Consider the following 20,898-nt stretch of genomic DNA (forward strand, 5'->3'; position numbering starts at 1 on the left):
GGTGATCCGAAGGATAAATCTGTTGTAGAGTTGTCACTGACTCAGACGTACTTATAAATATAATTATTTTCTGTGACTGTATCTTGCATTAACTTGTAGAATCCTTTACTATACATAATTGAGCTGATCTGTAACACTAACATCTCCATGCCTTATATATCATGTACTGTAGTACGACCCTAGATTAAAACTGACGAGGAAAGGTAACACACAGCCACCAAAAGCTTTATTATTGTGAAGCCCAGGTGGTCGTGTGGTCTAGCGGGATGGCTACAGTGCAGGCGATTTGGTGTCACGATATCTCAGTAGCATGGGTTCGAATCCCGGCGAGGGAAGAACAAAAAATTTGCGAAAATTTGCGAAAGCAAAATAAATATATATACAACTCGTCTAAACATCAACCCAACAATGTTAGATCTGTAAATTTGCGAAAGTACATTATGATACTTTATTCTGATTGGCTAACAGCCACTATGTTCCGTCAGTTACTTTGTTCCGGCGGAACTTTTCAACTAGTTATTTCGTTCCGTTTTAACTTTCCAACTAGTTGTTTCATTCCGAGTGCAGTCGAAAAATTCCGAGAAAAAGTAGCTAGTTGAAAAGTCCCGGAACAATGTAGCTATAGTTGAATAGTTCTGACTGAACAGAACAACTAGTTAGCAAAATTTAATTTGTATTTCATAGCTCACATAAAACGGAATAAGTTGCATTCTCATGTAGGTACTTTTAAAAATATCAATTTCAAATTAATGTATAACAATAAATTAGAACTTATTCCGTTATTTTACTTTGCATCAATTCTCCAAATGGAACTTTGTGACTGGTAAATAAGTTCTGTTGGACCTTTTGGGCTAGTTTGTTAGTTCTGGTTTTGACTAATTTGCCAAAGTGGAACTTTTTGACTAGTTGATAAGTTCCTTGTGACTTTTGTAATCAGTATCCTGGTTTCCCTTTGAAAGGTTCAAATATAATATGTTGCACTTTTACTTTGCATCAATTCTCCAAATGGAACTTTGTGACTGGTTGATAAGTTCCGTTGGAACTTTTGGGCTAGTTTGTAAGTTTCGGTTTTGACTAATTTGGAAAAAAGGAACTTTCTAACTAGTTTATATGTTCCGTTGGAACTTTTCAACTAGTCACATTGTTCCGGTGGAACTTTTAAACCAGAGGAAGAACAAAGTAACTGGTTAATAAGTTCATAAGGAACTTTTCGGCTAGTCAGGTTTTTTTCCGCCCGGAACTTTCCAACCTCGGAACAAAACAGCATTTACAACTGCACATCACGTGTTATTCCGTAAGCACTTGCATTGCTCAATAAAACTTTTCATTCATGATAACACGTGGTCCCACAATAAAGTGCACAGGTGAATTAAATAAAACAATAATAAAATTCGTGTTTTCATGATCATTGCTAAAAAAATGTAATTATAAGTATTGAATGCTTCTTTTTGTAACTTCATAGGGTTGTAAAAGCGTTGACCGTGCGCATATTTTTAATATGAAGCGCTTCCGCGCTCATTCAAAATGTACTTCGGTCAACGCTTTTACACCCCAATGAAGTTACAAAAAGAAGCATTCAATTCTTAAGTAAACACTCATTGAAAATATCTATGCACACGTACCAAAAAATTGTGTCAAAGCATGCGGAAGAATATCTCAAAAAACGTTTTGCGACATTCCCGACAAGAACCGGTAACTTTGCATGAAAGATTGTTTTTGCGGAAAAATATGAATGCCTACCAGGGCCGTAACTAGGATTCGAATTCAGGGGAGGCAGGGGTTTGGGGGCCGCCGATTGAGGCTACCCCAAATCCGCCGATTTTTTTTTTTCTCTCTCAGTAACATGGCTAAAAATTACCCGTTTTCCTTCGATTTCCTTACTTTAAGAAACATCAGTATTGCTTGAACCTGGAAGCAATTTTATGCAAAAACAATCTGAGATTGCTGTTCGGGTTGAGCAAGGGCTACGGCTTGAATGCCGTACTTTGACCTATAATTATTAACATTAAATACAATGTGACCGCGGATTTTTTTCTTAATAAAATCGGTGGCCGTAAAAATTACCCGTTTTTCTTCGATTTCCTTTCTTTAAGAAACATCAGTATTGCTGGATACTGGAAGCAATTTTTATGCAAACAATTATTATCTGTATTTAAAGATATTTTTGTAAGAAATCAAACTGGTAAGTTGAAAAAACATATAAAGCAAGATCATAGAGCGCAAGATATTATTTTTTTTATCGAGGACCTTGAATTTCAATATTGTTGAAAGCTGGACAGACATGTATAAACTACAACCAGGGACTTTCTATACTAGTATATACTTGCTACAACGAATGGGAGTGTTTAACTAAGTAACTAAGGCATTGACCATATTGTTCTAGTATGATCGGGAGATGTTAAAAAATGATCCAACAACTGATTCAGCCGGTAACGAATTTTCGATATCATAAAAGAATCACAATACAAAGTGAATTTCCTCTGCCTAATTGAGCCCCTAAATGAATGTGAATAGTTAGGTTTTATTCAACATTATCGAAAGCAAAGTTTCATATGTGTTCTCGTACGAATACTGAATAACAGACGGACTGCCACACGAAAAAATACAGATACTGAAACGGTTCACTATCAATCAAAAATCCAGACAATGACAGATATATCATGTATCATGATAACACTGTTAAAACTGTAAACTTGTGTTGTTTATGATATAAATTCAAGCTCTTCTTGTACATATTGTCAATATTTCATTTTATTACTTTAAAAAAAATGGTGCAAAAAATTCAGGAGAGGCAACTGCAGTTTGCCTCCCCTTGCAGTTTGCCTCCCCTGTGCAGTTGCCTCCCCTGCCTCATAAGTAGTTACGGCCCTGCCTACTCATATCATATCTTTTGGAAAAATCGAATTTTTACAGAAGAGTGAGAGTGTCCGCCATGCACTTGAACTGCACTATTATTACAAAAGCAGAATAGAATGATATACAAATGGATGAACATTATACATACATGTTACTATTATATGAATATAATATATAACTACAAACTAGTGTATACTGATTTGTATCATTACAATATAATAGTTATTACGGTGAGGTTGGATTTCCTGTCGTTTATTCATCATCCACTCACGAACTTGTCTCAGAGCTTCTTTTTTTTTTTTTTTTTATCTCTGTACATTAACCTCAGTTTCAGGTATATAAGTGTGATTTTTTTCCAGAACAAGTGCTTTTGGCCACCCACAAGAACTTGCAGTCATCCGATGTCAAGTACTTCGGTACTTTGATTTGATTCTATCGTGCAATATTAACGGTCTTTGCGAGGGTTATTTAGATGGACTCTTGTCGATAAAGACGTTATATCGAGTCCGCAAAGTATTAATTGTTTCTTTTTTTAAACTTTCCGTACTTTGAAAATCTGTTTCAAAATATGGTAATTTAAATAAAAATCGAAGACGATTGATTAATTGGGGATTGCTAAATGTCCAGTTGCAGATAGTTCACGCATATTCAACAGGATGAATAATTGCGACAGATAAAGCCCCTGTAAATGTAATACCAAAGTCTCAAGGAAGACAGGTGATTTCTTCAAATAGGGTTATTTACTTCTTAAGATTTATTATATATACGGAGATGTACAATTGAATACATACATACGTAATAAGACTGAAGTACTTCATTTCATTCTTTATAACAAAATTCTTTAGATTCGAAATTGTATTGAAATTCGGTGAATCATAACCTTCACATAATCGATCTTTTTAAATTGATTTGTAATTCGTGCATCTGTTAAAATCGTATTCAATATACCAAATCTATAACTTTCAACATGCATAACAACATGTTATGAATGAAATTACTATTCAAAATATCAAAGATGGACGTCAGGATGACAAATGTTTATGTTTTATTTTATTTCATTGTGTATAACGGTAAGATTAAGCAATTCGATGTTAAATACAGAAGTTATTGAGAAACCATTTAACTTCAAAAAGGAGGGAGGGATGGAGGGAACCTTTTTTTCGTCTGAGTCAGAAAATTTAACACTAGCCTATAATCCTATGGGGGAAATCTGAATTCAGAATATATTTTTGCTGTCATCTGTTATTTTCTTTTCATCAAATTGTGGATTAAAATAATTTGTTTAGGAAAAAATAAAACCCTTTGAAGTCAAATGTATTGTTCCGTTATATCACATTAGCGGTAACACCAATCTCAATAAAAGATAGAACTTTGACTTCGCGATGTCGCTCGACGAATAACGCAGCGAGTAACGATTGATCTGAATTTCAATCAGATTAATATAACACCTCAGTAGTTTGCTGTTCAAATGAATAAAAGGCCCCGACAAGATAACTATGAAACCTTTCAATGAGCAAACTTGCGGTCTTATTTATAATGAAACAATTAAAGAAAAAAATGAATATGACAGACATAAACCAACGGCAAACACTGAACTAGCTGCTCTTATTAATAACATGAATATATGAGTATGCTTCAGTATTTTGTTTTAACTACAATGTATTTGAATTCACAGACTATTTGCCAGATCGTTAATGTGAATAATCGCGATATCATAGAACTCATTACGACTATTTAAGCGGGTGGGGCAAGTTTCTCGTCCCTTCGAAAGAACTATTGTCCTCGACATTGCTCGGTCAATATTCAGCTACTCACTGACAAAAATCTTGATTTTCAACTCATAACAAGTGCAGTAAATAAGTTTCTCTAATTCTGTGTCAATTTATCTCTTTCTGCAACCGTTGTATAATCAACGTGTGATTCCTTTGATCTCAGTTTTTCATTGGTTAAAATCTGATTATGACGTCGAATTTTCTTGCTTTCCTCTGAATTTTCTATTGTGACGGCATGAAAAAAAGCGATTATGCCTGATGACGTCACATAGTTAAGAACACATCTTTTTGCAGATCATTCGAAAAGAAAGAATACGTTTGCCTGCATATTGTTTGAAAATTATTAGAGAAACAGGATTCTATCACCAAATCTCGTGTAATACGATATTTATCAACTATCGACAGTTAAATTTGAAAATTTAACTGTCTCGAGTGGATAAATATCGTATCACACTCGATGCAGTGGTAGAATCTATATTTGTCTAATTCTTCGTCAATTTATCCCTATCTGCACCCATTGTATAAAAAACATTCAATCAACGTGTGGTTTGTTTGATCTCAGTTTTATATTGGTTAAAATCTGATTATGACGTCGAATTTTGTTGCTGTCCTCTGAATTTCCTATTGTGACGACATGAAAAAAGGCGACCATGCATGATGACGTCAGGTAGAAAGAACACCTCTTTTTGCAGATCACTCGAAAAGAAGGGAAAATTTTGCCTGTTTATTATTTGAAAATCATTAGAGAAACAGATTCCACCACCCAATCTCGTGTAATACGATATTTGTCAACTATTGACAGTTAAATTTTAAATATTTAAAACGCTCGGCGAGCCTCGCGTTTTAAATTTGAAAATTTAATTGTCTCGAGTGGATAAATATCGTATCAGACTCGATGCAGTGGTAGAATATATCAGTCATTCCCAAAAAATGGGTACAATTCGAATGTAGACACTGTTAAAAAATAAATTTCAACTGAGCAGAGAGAGAGTGTTGTTTTCTTCTGTGTCTATATCTAGTCTGTCATTTTTTAAATTTTTACTTACACCATTTTAGTTGTTTTCTAGTTTTAGCATTTTTTGTAAGACAAGGTAAGTATGAACGTATCGGAGGTTAGTGTTGTATAAAGTCATCTTAAAAATTGCATTAGAGAAAAACACAAGATTTAAATCCAGGCTCATGTGAAATGGGTTACATTTACCATCATAGCAAACTGATTTATACGTATTATTCTGTATATAGTGAAAGCAAATACCAATTTTAAGGTCTGAATTAATATAGTGTTTAAAAAATAATTCAAATAAGTAGTTTTCACAACTTATTTAGTAATAAATTTAAACTAATGAAATGTTATGCTGTATAATATTTTAGTTTCATAATACAGCTTTCCAGGAAAAACCCTATTATTTATGTTTTGAATCACTTGTATGTATTTTTTATGCTTGTATTAATCCACACCCCCATCTTTGTTACGGAGGTTGATATCAAACCAGTATCTGAATGCTGATACATAGTAACACTTAACTCTTTAATGCTAGCTTTTCTAAACAATTTATTGACATTACAAACTAAAAAACTGTTTTCTATCAAGTTATATGTTTCTTTTAGTCAAATGGACTTGTTCTTGTTGTCACCGGATATATTTATCCATTTTGGTTCATTATTATGCATTTCATATTAATTGTGTTTTCCGTGTTATATGTTTTCCATTCATATCATATTCATATTTCATATCATCATGTTTCTTGACGATTGACGACAATAGTTTTGCGCTGCATATTTTGAAATAGACTATAGCTTTATACGCTATGCTTTGCTTTACGTACTCAATATTTAAATTAGTACAATAGAAAGTTAAAGCGATTCTTATTATTTAAATGATATATATTTATATTTAAATAGCATGAGTTTTGCATGAGATCAAAGCGCGGCAATACTAACCATATATATATTAATACAATTTCACTTTTAAAGTTAGTCACTGGTCATTATTACAATCGGGGAGGCGGCAGACTAATGTCTACGCTGCAGGTACTTGTAAATTTATTTATTCTTTTAGCAATGTTTAAAATGTTTCAATTAAAGTAAAGTTATTTTAGTATTTCATATATAGAATTCAGTATGGCTTGAAAGCCGCATTTTGGTATATAAGTTAAGGTCAGAATAAAGCTCCGTTGCATGCAAATATTTCAGTATAGATATTGTTCATATTTATTGGAACATAATTGTAAACTTGGGTTACAATTTGTATACTTGCAGATTATATAATAAAGTATTTATATATTGGACGACTCATTAAATGCAGAAATGGCCCACACGCATTACAACGACAAGTTTATGGGTTTATGGTGATTTATCCCTCATCCCAAGTCGATTTTATATGGTGTTCCATTCTTCCTGCGACATTTTGGAGGTTCCACCGAGATCGTCCAACGTTTATTGTTATACAGTCAAATTCGAGAAAATGGTTCCGGAACAATTAGTACCGCTACTTCATGGTGAGACAACAACCACTTGTCAACTTTGATGTCAGCAACTGCTTTATATATTGTGAATTTACGACTGTGAAACCCTGTTGTTTGAAAGGTATATTTGAAATTCATATTTCTTATAGTGCGCATATCTACCGGGAAGCTCATACTACATCATGTAAATATGTTTGATGTTATTTATTATTAGTGAAAGTCAATTTACAAATTTCAACTGAAACATGCACGGTCAGCATACCTGTGAAGGTGAATGTGTATTGCTTTATCACGTGACAACCTAGACATAGAAGGAATTTAATCGATCAACGTTCCGCACGGATGGAGATTTTTACAACTGTTGCCGGTGAACTGTAGTAGTATTTATTTGACATTCATTTATGAAAACAAACTGTTATAAATATTTATTGATTTAAAAATTCATTGTGTTTTATTGTTTGAATATATTTTATCATCTTTACTGTATTTTACAGATTTGATTATTGTTTGTGCATGAATAGAAGCACGCACCTGATTTAACAAGTTACGCACTAATAGTTACAGCAGCGACGTAAGAAAGCGACTTGCATTGACACAGACATATGAGTAAGTTCATCATCATTACATCATTTTCATTTCATTCATGTGTATTGTCCTTGTTTTGTTTTGTTTATTTTGTGTTGTTTTTGTCGTTGGTTAAAGTTCAAGTGATGGCTGAAGCGGAGTCAAAACAAGGTTTAAAAACTGAACCTAAGATTTCAGAAGAACACATTCAGAAAATGATTGAGTTTTTGAATCATAATACAAGCTTTAGAGTTGTAACATCAGATGAGTTTGATAAATTAAGTAGTGAGAAGCATGTATCTTTTGGACATAGTACTCCTATAAGGGGAACTACTGCTCATACTAAGCCTCCTTTGGCACCTGTTAGGTCTTCGTCTATAGCAAGAGTGGCAACTTATGCTGCAGGTTTTGGTAATAATACTACCGTTTCTTGTTCAAACTCTTCATATGCAAAACCCAAGATACCTGTATTTTCTGGGGAAGAAAAAAGTGAAGTGTCTTTTGACGTATGGAAGTTCGAAGTTAAATGTATAATACGGGAAGGTAATTATACAGATACTATATTATTGCAGTGTATAAGAGGGTCCCTAAAAGGTAAAGCTAGGGGTTTATTGTTATCACTCCCAGATGGGGCTACACCCACACAGATTATTGAAAAATTAGATGGGATATATGGAAATGTGTTCAGTAGTGAAGCATTGCTTCAAAAGTTTTACATGGAAACTCAGAAACAAGGTCAGTCTGTTGCTGATTATGGTATGAGACTTGAAGATATTGCCCAAAAAGCTGTTGAAAAAGGTCAAATTAGCTCACAGGCTAAAAACGACATGCTTAGATCAAAGCTGTGGTCAGGTCTCAGAGATCCCCTTTTGAAAAATGCTAGTCGTTATAAATACGATACTGTTGAAAAATTTGATCAGTTATTAAAAGAGATCCGATCTATTGAATTGGACTTATCAAATTATGCCTCAGGTTCTGATAATAAGATTCAACATCAACCTGCGGTTGTTGAACAGTCAGGTATGCAAGAGATGATTAAGTCCATGAAGCTCTTGAATACTAGAATGGAATCATTTGAGGGAGAGTTAAAGAAACTAAAAGAAAGTAAACCTGATGATCATACAAGTTCGTCAAATAGTCAGTTTCGTGGCCAAGGTCGCGGGAACTATCGAGGGTCTGATAGAAGGGGTAGATTTAATAATAACCGTGGCTGGCGTGGCCGTGGTTATACAGGAAACCAACAAAACCAGAATTATAATTCTCAGACGAGGGGTTTAAACGGGTAAAGGTCTCGGTTGAGGGACAAACCAGAGACTTATATAGGCCTGAGAATGTGCCTAGTCCCAAACTTGTTGATACTTGTACGCAGAGCATTCTTGCTCAACGTATGATTGGTTTAGCAAATGAATCTTTTATTTACATTAATAATACAAAGTGTAAGGCTTTGATTGATACAGGGTCCATGATATCAACAATATCTGAAGGTATGTTGAATGAGTTAACACCTCCACCTGAATTGAAAAGTTTAGATGACTTTAGCTTATCAATTAGTGTGGCAGGAGGTACCACTTTACCGTATTTAGGTTACATAGAAGCTAGTATAAAGGTTGATTTTGTAGAGCAAGATTTTATGATACCATTGTTGGTTGTCTCTCTTACTGATTATAACAAAAATGTACCTGTTATTATTGGTACAAATGTTATCAGATTGTTAGATTCATGTTCTATGGTTGGTAGACAGCAAACTAACATAGACAAGATCCCAAGAGAGTGGGATATTGCTTTTAATTCTATCAAAGATGAAGCAATAGGTCAAGTTTACTCTACGAATAAAAATCCCATCAAGATCAAACCTTTATCTGTCTTAAATGTATCTGGTTTAGCAAGGTCTAAGACACCAGAAGCATGTACAGTAGTGACTGAGAGTCTGTCAGATGACTTGTCAGATGTGTCAGTATGTCCACGGGTAGTAAACGTTAAGGGGTCAACTTGTCGGGTCCCAGTTAGAATATTTAACATGACGGCCAAAGCTATGGTCATAAAACCTAAAACACACTTGTGTTCTCTGAACGAGGTTAAGGTTGTCCGTCATGTAGATGTGCACAGTGCTGAAAGCGCTGTTGATGAAGAGAAAGGGAGTTTGTCTGATCAGGAGTTATCATCCCTAGGAATTAACTTAGAGAGTTTCGATGTTCCTGAGGATACTAAACTCAGATTGAAAGGTTTAATTAGCAGGTATAGGTCTATTTTCTCCCAAGGACCCACTGACATTGGGCTCACAGATCTGATGGAGCACGAGATCCAGTTATCAGATGACAAACCCTTTAGACAACCTTACAGGCGTATTCCTCCAGCATTGTTCGATGAGGTAAGAGAACATGTACGTGAAATGCTGGAGGCGGGCTGTATAAGGGAGTCTAACAGTCCTTACGCCAGTAACGCGGTTCTCGTGCGTAAGAAGGACAGTTCTTTGCGCTTCTGTTTAGATTTTAGATCTTTAAACAAGAAGACAATTCGGGACAGTTATTCTTTGCCTCGCATTGACGAGACAATTGATTGTCTAGCTGGGGCTAAATACTTTACGCGACTGGAACTTCGATCGGCATATTGGCAAATGGGCATTAAAGAGTCAGACAAGCATAAGACCGCGTTTTCGTTAGGTCCATTGGGGTTCTATGAATTTAATAGGCTCCCCTTTGGTCTGACAAACGCAGGGGCATCGTTTCAAAGATTGATGGAAAGATGCATGGGAGAAGCTCATTTACGTGAATGCTTAGTATTTTTAGACGATATTGTGGTATTTTCACGTAACATAGATGACCATTTTGCTAGGCTTGAGTCTGTTTTTAGTCGTCTTAAACACCACGGCTTAAAACTCAAAGGTAGCAAGTGTGAATTTTTTAAGAAGGAGATTAAATATCTTGGTGTTATAGTGTCCGCCGACGGTATCAAAACCGACCCAGAGAAAGTTATAGCAGTCCAAAATTGGCCAGCTATAAAGAGCATTAAGGACCTTCGTAGGTTTATAGGTTTCACTTCCTATTACAGGAAATTCATTAGAGACTACGCTAAGATTGCAAAGCCTCTTAATGACCTATTTCTTGGACACCCTACGAACAAGAAGAACCTTGGGTCTAAACGAAAGAAGTCTAGTAAGCCTAGTCCTTGGAAATGGGGTCCCGAGGAACAGAATGCTGTTGATCTTATTATTGAAAAGTTGACAAACCCACCAGTTCTTGCATATGCAGATTTTTCATTACCTTTCATTGTAAACGTTGATGCAAGTGGTACCGGTTTAGGTGCCGTCTTGTATCAAGAACAGGAGGGTAAAGAACGGGTGATAGCTTACGCTAGTCGTAGCTTACGTGGCCCAGAGAAGTTATATCCAGCCCATAAAAGAGAATTTTTGGCGCTTAAATGGGCTGTAACTGACAAGTTTCATGATTATCTCTTTGGTAGCAAATTTACCGTTAGAACGGATAATAATCCACTTACGTACGTTCTCGGTAAAGCTAAATTGGATGCTACCGGCCATAGATGGGTTGCTTCATTGTCAAACTATGATTTCAGCATTGTGTATAGAACAGGCAAGTCAAATATTGACGCTGACGCTCTTTCTAGACTTCCGTCCGATTGTAAAGAAGTTTTTAGTGACGTAGTTCAGGCTATTTGTAAATCTATAGTATTAACTCCAGATACAAACCCTGCTATTGAAACTGTATGTTTGTCACATGATATTCAGTTTATAGACAGCGATAGCGAGATTTTAGCCGATACATCCAAATTCGCTGATATAGATTGGACGTATGAGCAGAGACAAGATTCATGCTTAAGTAGAGTTATTGATTTAGTTACAACCGGTCATAGACTCACTAAGCGTCAGATGTCTCATGAGACGGATCTTGTCCGAAGATTATTGAGAGAATGGGATAAACTTTGTCTGAAAGATAAGGTTTTATATAGGAAAAGCTACATTAATCATGAAGCTGTGTTTCAACTAGTATTACCTTCTATTTACCATGAACTAGTACTGACTGCTCTGCACGACGATGTAGGTCACCAGGGGCGCGATCGTACTTTATCACTTGTGAAATCAAGATATTTTTGGCCGGGTATTGATAGAGACGTAGAGAGAAAAGTTTCGAACTGTCAGAACTGCATACTCAGAAAGTCGAAGTGCAGGAATTCTGCATCATTGGTAAATATATGTTCTTCCTACCCTTTGGAGCTCATTTGTATAGATTTTCTAACTCTTGAGCAGTCAAAGGGAGGATATGAGAATATTTTGGTCATTACGGATCATTTTACGAGGTACGCTCAAGCTATACCTACGAAAAATCAGTCCGCTAAAACTACAGCTAAAGCATTATGGGAAAATTTTATTCAGCACTATTCTTTTCCATCTCGATTTCACAGTGATCAGGGACGAAATTTTGAGGGTAAGGTTATCCAGGAACTGTGTAGATTAGCAGGCATAAAAAAATCTCGCACTACTCCGTATCACCCGCAAGGGAATGGTCAGTGCGAGCGTTTTAACCAGACTTTATTAAACATGTTGGGTACTCTTGATGATGAAAAGAAATCCAATTGGAAAGTGTATGTTGCGCCGTTAGTACATGCCTATAATGCAACAAAACACGATACAACTGGATACAGCCCACATTATCTGATGTTTGGCGGAGGATTTCTGGTTTTCACCCAGACGGCCCGGGTTCGATTCCCGGCATCGGAGCCATATGTCACCGGATATATTTATCCATTTTGGTTCATTATTATGCATTTCATATTAATTGTGTTTTCCGTGTTATATGTTTTCCATTCATATCATATTCATATTTCATATCATCATGTTTCTTGACGATTGACGACAATAGTTTTGCGCTGCATATTTTGAAATAGACTATAGCTTTATACGCTATGCTTTGCTTTACGTACTCAATATTTAAATTAGTACAATAGAAAGTTAAAGCGATTCTTATTATTTAAATGATATATATTTATATTTAAATAGCATGAGTTTTGCATGAGCTCAAAGCGCGGCAATACTAACCATATATATATTAATACAATTTCACTTTTAAAGTTAGTCACTGGTCATTATTACAATCGGGGAGGCGGCAGACTAATGTCTACGCTGCAGGTACTTGTAAATTTATTTATTCTTTTAGCAATGTTTAAAATGTTTCAATTAAAGTAAAGTTATTTTAGTATTTCATATATAGAATTCAGTATGGCTTGAAAGCCGCATTTTGGTATATAAGTTAAGGTCAGAATAAAGCTCCGTTGCATGCAAATATTTCAGTATAGATATTGTTCATATTTATTGGAACATAATTGTAAACTTGGGTTACAATTTGTATACTTGCAGATTATATAATAAAGTATTTATATATTGGACGACTCATTAAATGCAGAAATGGCCCACACGCATTACAACGACAAGTTTATGGGTTTATGGTGATTTATCCCTCATCCCAAGTCGATTTTATATGGTGTTCCATTCTTCCTGCGACATTGTCAAAATCTCCGTAACGATTCATGAACTTTCACTCAAAAATATGTTTTACCTAAACCGAATACTGTTCAACTTAATTTTATTAGCTCTATACAGATAATGTCATCTTCCTTCACACCACAATGTATGTATTATACTCAACTATGAAGTTTTGGAGTCAAAATAGTTTCATTTCGAAAATGTCTATCCTCCGTAACGACATTTAAAACCTCCATAACGGACAATTCCAGTTCTTACCAACAGCAAACATATAAATGAATGTAAATATTGGAATTAAATGACAAACAAGACAACAGAATTAAACATTTTTCTTGGTAAATCGTTATCTTAAAAGAGTAAAGTCCTGTTAGAAAAAAAAACTTTTTTTCCTTAAATTTCTATCCTCCGTAACGTAAATCAATGATGTCGTCTATGATTGACATCACCTTTTGATTTTTATTAGTGATAATTGATGAACTGATTTGGTATCTATAACAATGTACAAGAATTTCAATTGGTATGATCGTGTTTACATGCATCTTTAGATTTTTTTTATTTGCATAACCTCCGTTACATTGATGAGTCCTAAATAATCTTGAAAATGTTTGCCATAAACCGCTGTTAAAGTTATGATTGTCGTCGTAATTACACAAGTTGTGTTGTAGACTATTTTAAATCTAAGAAAATGGCTGTTATAACGTTTATTAAACGTTATAATGTTGCTCACATAATAGGGAAAAACAAGTTAACCTACCTTTCTCAAAACAACATTTTTTTTTCTCAAAATCTGTATTTTGTTTGTCTGTTTTCTTTTATAATAAATGATGTCTGCTACTAAAATGACTTTCGGCAGTGTCGGCAGCCGCTGATACTGATAAAAAGTCTGACAACTTAACTGTAAATAACTGCGTCACGGAGGTTATTTAAACGGAGGTTAGTTTTATTTACATTATACATGGAAATATGTAACAATATTGTTGAGTTGCTTTCTCAAAACTGATTATTGAGAAGCTTTATGGGTGCTTTCAATGAAATAATCATCATTTTGATTTGTTCTTGGTTAGTGCGTTCCAAAATACGTGTTACGTAGGTTGGATTCTTATATGCGACAATCGAAAAAAAGAGAAAGAGAAGATTTTTTTTTATTTTTCGTTTCATTGCAATAAAAGTTAAAGGCAGGATTTTAAAATTTGATGTATCAACTTTGCTTAAAGTCACATTGGGCATGATTTCCAATCATATAAATATGTTTTGACTGTACCTAAAGATACGTTACGGTAGGTTATTCGTTTATCGGCGACATTGGTTTAATGGGTAAATCAAAGTGTATATTATAACTTTTGATTCTAAAATATTTTTGTGGATAAAAATCAATATAGTGTCAAGTAAAAAAAGCAAATCTAATCATGATTTAGATGAAATAAAGTATTTTAATTCACACCGATATTTGGAGTTTTTCTTGGCGACATTCGGAATTCGTGTGATTTCCGTATATTGAATAGAAAATCACACAAATATATTTACGATATACATCACAAAAGAATATAATTTTATTTTAGTATACATATTAATCACTTAGAACACAAAAAAGATTATCTGTGACATATGTTAAGCTTGCATTTTGGGGTTATTTGCCGGCGACACTGAAATTTTGTAATTGTACCCATTTTTTGGGAATGACTGATATATGTGTACCATTGCAAGATATATATTATGTACATAGATGTTTTTTTAAAGAGCAGTTCGTTCATGTATATATATTATGTTTGCATCTTTACTTCCAGTTATACCAATATCAGGGCGGTACTGCTATTCTAGATACTACTATTATTACACATATGGATACTATTATTACTGTAACTCGTACTCGTACTTGTAAGTACTATAGCTATATATCTATAATGATTTTACTGTACGTCGCACTTGTAAGTACTACATATACTAGTATTACTGTACCTCGAAATTGTGAGTACTACATATACTACTATTACTGTACCTCGAAATTGTGAGTACTACATATACTACTATTACTGTACCGGCTCGTAGTTGCTATAAGTACTTGAGATGAAATATGACAATGTGGTAAACATTCAGGATTCAAGTAAAAGAAGGGGATCGCAATGTCGAACATAGTATGCCCTATTTCTTGAAAGAAATATATGACAAAGTTTTATTTCCCATTTAATGGTCTTCAAAGGAACTCAGAACCATATCGGACAGTATTTTTAGTTTTAAAAAAAAACGAATAACAATTTTATCATGCATTATGTGCAACTATATTACTTATTTTTACGGGAATAATTGCGGGATCACTCACAGAGCAGTCATTTATGCAATCTGAAAAAAAAAAAAATACTTTTGAATTACAAATGCGTAAGTCGAAAGTTGTCATTGGTAGAACAGTTACGACTGATATCAATTTTTTTTTATAATTACATGTCAGTTTAAGCCATCGCTATTAGCGTATAACTTATAAGCTTGAGAAAAAATAAATCAGAAACTTGGCAAGGGTCACTGATGTAATACTTAGATTAATTAAATGTTTTATCATAACAGGTCAGTTGGAACTATAGCGGGAGCCGTCATTGGTGGAATTATTGGACTAGTTATTATAATTGCGATTGTTGTAGTTATCTGTGCATCATGCTGTAAATCTCATGGAAGTCGTGGTACAGTGGTTCAGCCATATCCAACAACAAGAACTGTCCACACTATAACTACTGTACCAGCTTACAACCACCGTAAGTATATCACAGTGAAGTCATGGTATAGTAGTTTAGCCATACCAAATATGATATTATCTAGTACCGTCCACACTGTAACTACTATACCAGCTTACCACCATCGTAAGTATATCACAGGGAAGTCGTGATATAGTAGTCAAACCAATACACACAGTGAACACTCTGCATACTGTAATTACTATAACAGCTTACCAACACCGTAAATATATATCTCAGAGAGAAGTCATGAGAAATAGTGGCACAGTTTTCCATCCATTCCATACAGCAACTACTGTCCATACTGTAACAATTATAAGTATTTCTTAGGGACGTGCACAGTATTTCATATTGGTTACTCAAAGAAGATGCAATAAAATTAATTTCCCAGTATAAAAAAAAAACATATTAGAAACTATACTTCCGTTGTCTTAAAGATGGATTTTAATATCTCCCTTTGAAAAAAAATATACTAAAGGATATATACTTACCTCCTCAGAAAGAGTCAACTTTCGATTTTAAAAGACTTTCCGGGTATCATCAATGTCAATTTGTTAAATCGTTTGTTATAGAGGTCTGTGACTTATAACTTGCATTTATCGCCTTAGAAACTACTTAGCCATGATTATATTTGGACGTGTCGGTATAATAATAGTTATCAAAGATACCAGGATTATAATTCAGTACGCCAGACGCGCGTTTCGTCTACATAAGGAAGCAAACATTTGATTTTCTGGGGGAGGGGGGGGTATTTTTTGGTTGGAAAAAAAAGTTTGTTTCCATTTTTTGGAGAAAAAAATAATTTGTTTTTGATTCTGAGAAAAAAATATATTTGTTTCATCCTCAGCTGCCATAGCCTCCCCCCCCCCCCCCCCCCCCCCCAGAAAATCAAATGGTTGCTGCCTAAGAATCATCAGTGACGCTCACATCAAAATATTTATAAAGCCAAATAATACAAAGTTAAAGAGCATTGAGGATCCAAAATTCCAATATGTCGTGCCAAATACGGCTAAGGTAATCTATGCCTGGGATAAGAAAATCCTTAGTTTTCGAAATTTCGAAAAATTAACTTTTGTAAACAGGAAATATATAGAAATGACCGCATTATTGATATTCATGTCATTAAATGTTTTAAGGCGAGTTTAACAGATACGAGGTCTGTGATAGTGCATTTTGGTATTTTTGTAAAATACTCTGTTGGAGGTTTTAATCAGCCAATATAACAAAGAAGATGTGGTATGATTGCCAATGAGACAACTCTCCAAAAGAGACCAAAATGACTCAGAAATTAACAAATATAGGTAACCGTACGGCCTTCAACAATGAGCAAAGCCCACACCACATAGTCAGCTATAAAAGTCCCCGAAATGACAATACAAAACAATTCAAACGAGAAAAATAACGGTCTTTTTTATAAACAAAATTTGAAAAAATGAACGACAGTCGAGTTTCACTAGTGTTCTTAAGCTGTAAAATATGAATGGTAACATGGGTTTGCTCACTAAAAGTTCTTTATATATTTGTTTTGTATCGTATCACATCTAATATTAAAACTAGTAATTACTCATTTGTTTTATAGCGCCACCACATAACAACATGTATTATAGCCAGTATCCGCCGAACGTGTATTCCGCACAGCCTCCAAATACTAGTATGGCATACCCACCACCTATTAGACCACACATGCCACCAGCACCACCTCCGTATCCCAGTTCAGGAAATAGAATAAATACAAACAAAAATACTGGAGGATCTTTACAAAGGCAACAAAACATGCCGGCCATTCAAGAAAATGTTCCTGTTGAACCATCAGCACCTGGAACAAATGTTTCTCCAGCAAATGAAGCAATTATAACTGGAGCACCGCCAACCGGAACAAACCTGCCTTCCACGTCCGGAATTCCGGATTCAGATCCTCCACCGTATCCAGGAACTGTATCAAACAATGCTTAATTGTGTTTGGCTGATATTTTTGTGTTTCTATGAAACATATGATGTGGCTCTGTACTTCATACATTTGGTCATTGTGTTATTGTGCTGTGGTATTTTTTTTGTCTTTTTGTCTTTCATTTTGTCTATAATGTACTTATACTATATGCCTTTTTGTACTTCTTTGTTACATATTTATTTGTGTGTATAGTGATAAAGATCATAATACAATATTGACTGATGTACCCCTATTTTTGACATTTTTACCTGTTATATCTGTTTGTTTTGTTCACACTTCTTTGTCAAATATATAATGGAGTTTTATGCGACTGTCATACAATTGAGAGGTTAAGCTAGTTATAAAACCAGGTTTAATCCACCATTTTCTACATCAGAAAATGCTTAAACCAAGTCAGGAATATGACAGTTGTTATCCATTCGTTTGAGCTTTTGATTTTGCAATTCGGTTAGAAATCGACTTTCATTTTTGAACTTTCCTCGTACTTCAGTATTTTTGTGATCTTACTTTTTACTTTTTACTTTCTTAAACTATTATATTTAAGAATTGAATGCTCATACCTGCCAACTTTTGGAAGTGCCCATGGGGGTTTTAGTGACAACAATTTCAAAGGTTAAGTTCTTTGCGACGTATTTTGCGCGTGCTGTTTTGTGGTCTAGAAAAGGTGACATATTTGTATGATGAGCTTACAAGCCTTTTTCTTAAAGGATATTTGCATGATTCTAGTTATTATATCAATAGAAAAGATGAACATGTAGCTATAAGACCAGGATTTATTTTCATGTGTAAAGATATTATATGATTGTTGGCTTTTCCAATTCAAAATTATGCACAAAGAAGGACCTTTATAAGTTGGGAATAACACCTAGGGGTTCTTCTTTTTGTAACTTCATTGGGTGTAAAAGCGTTGACCGAAGTGCATTTCTAAAAATGTGCGCACGGTCAACGCTTTTACAACCCTATGAAGTTAAAAAAAAAAGAGGCATTTAATACTTATAATTACAGGGTCATGAAAACACGAATTTTATCATTTTTTTTTATTTAATTCACCTGTGCACTTTATTGTGGGACCTCATGTTATCATGAATGATAAGTTTTATTGTGTAATGCAATTGCATGTGATGTGCAGTTAGCCAATCAGAATAACGTATTATAATGAAACCTACATCTAATGTAATTATTCTAAGACGACCCCATTGATACATGTAGTAATACCAAAAAAAAAAAATTATTGTTATTTTATTTTCATGCACACATTATTCATTCAATTCATGTCATTACCGTACATAAGCAACTTTGTTGAAGGTAACATGATATGATGATAGTCCAAATGTTATAAATGCCCAATGTTCTCTTATTTGATTCGAGCGTAACGGTTAACTCTTTGTATACTAAGTGCGCGTCTGGCGAACAAAAGTTTAATCCAATATATATGATGAATTTATTTTTAATTTTATTACAGACAGAGGGAACGTTCAAATTAATTTATTTTTGCTATTTTTAGAACGAATTTATTTTCTCACTTTTAAAAAGTCAGAGGGTATTATCGAGTTGAAGTCGAACAAAAAAATGGAACTCTTTCTTAGAGAAGGTAAAAAGCCACATTAGTATATTTTACATCTATTTAGATAGACTTTAAAAGTTTAATAAAGGTGCATTATTAAAGATTGTATGCATCTTATATACAAATGAACGTGTTTTTACTAAAATTATAGGTCTGAGCTTTGATACATTTGTAAACTTTTAAATTAGACTTTTCATAAAACAGTCGATTGTGGTAAGTGCAAATACAAGTTGATCTTTTTTGTTGCGTAAGCATACTATGCGCAAAAAAAAAGAAACACAGAAAGATAACAGATTTATCTTTATTTAAGAATTGAATGCTCCTTTTTGTAACTTCATAGGGGTGTAAAAGCGTTGACCGAAGTACATTTTGTATGAAGTTACAAAAAGAAGCATTCAATACTTATAATTACATTTTTTTAGCAATGATCATGAAAACACGAATTGTATTATTGTTTTATTTAATTCACCTGTGCACTTTATTGCGGGACCACGTGTTTTATCATGAATGAAAAGTTTTATTGAGCAATGCAATTGCATACGGAATATCACGTAATGTGCAGTTAGCCAATCAGAATAAAGTATCATAATGAAACTTACATCTAATGTTATTATAAAGCATTAATTTTCATTTCTTCAAACAGTTTTCAAGAGCTAAATTTGCAACGTATCATGAGAATATGATTTTGACGAAGTAGAAACCTGACTGTAATAATGTAACTTTAAAATAAAAACAGGTTTATTAGACTTAGTGATAGTTGTAAAAAGTTGTTGCTATGCATTTTTATAAATCTCCATCTATTCACACACAAACAAATTTACTTACTAATTCTATTTTATATTTACATGGATATTGATAATTTTCAATCGAGACCTCTTATATCTAACTGTGATATAGGCTCAAGTACAGAATCTAATTTTATAGCCCATAATTTACCAAGCCAAAGCTTTGAACTACGAATTTAAACGTAATAAATGTATTTAAATGCATCTTCATATATCGTTCTTGAGAAAGTCAAAATATGAATTTTCTTTTTAAATTGATGTACAGTTTTGCTGTGGATTTTAGTAAGAAAAGGTAAGTTTGTACTTATTGTTATACTATGATAATTCTAATGAATCTATTCTTTATGAGTATTGGATGTAAATGAATAAAATTTAGACGACTGATGACATGATTGTTGGTTACATACTTAACATTCAGTGGCAACTATTTCATTCTTGTTCAGAGATAGAATGAATTAACAATAATTACAATTAGCAGGTCACGGGTTTTATTAAATTAATCAATAATTTAATTAAATTTACCAGTAATAAGTTATAAGAGGATTTGTTATGACTGCCAATAAGACCATATATTACCATCATTGAAATAAAAAAAACGTCACTACAGCATAGCGAACATCATCCCTTTTGTCGTAATTGTTTGCGAAGAGTTTCTGTTGCCCATTATTCTCTTTATGTTTTGGCCCGAGAACACAGTTATTTCGTAGTGCATTTCTTTTAGACAATACAT

General features: G+C 33.9%; 1 protein-coding gene and 1 long non-coding RNA gene across 3 annotated transcripts; both read left to right on the plus strand.

Moving 5' to 3' along the window:
• The first annotated feature begins 3,791 nt into the window (after window positions 1-3,791).
• LOC139515896 (uncharacterized) lies at window positions 3,792-18,043 on the plus strand. Its single transcript, XM_071305647.1, has 4 exons — window positions 3,792-3,926; window positions 14,936-15,026; window positions 15,708-15,892; window positions 17,451-18,043. The coding sequence occupies exons 1-4, from the start codon at window positions 3,845-3,847 to the stop codon at window positions 17,822-17,824; spliced, it is 732 nt and encodes a 243-aa protein (XP_071161748.1). The 5' UTR covers window positions 3,792-3,844; the 3' UTR covers window positions 17,825-18,043.
• Window positions 6,254-13,168, plus strand: LOC139515897 (uncharacterized). 2 transcript variants are annotated; one of them, XR_011662869.1, is made up of 4 exons: window positions 6,254-6,659; window positions 6,888-7,214; window positions 7,588-7,699; window positions 13,026-13,168. It is a non-coding gene; the product is annotated as an uncharacterized lncRNA (long non-coding RNA). The 2 variants fall into 2 exon arrangements; XR_011662868.1 differs by lacking the exon at window positions 13,026-13,168 and having other exon boundaries at window positions 7,588-7,852.
• Window positions 18,044-20,898: the final 2,855 nt, after the last annotated feature.

This window comes from Mytilus edulis, chromosome 3 (genome assembly GCF_963676685.1).
Source record: "Mytilus edulis chromosome 3, xbMytEdul2.2, whole genome shotgun sequence".
NCBI lineage: Eukaryota > Metazoa > Mollusca > Bivalvia > Mytilida > Mytilidae > Mytilus > Mytilus edulis.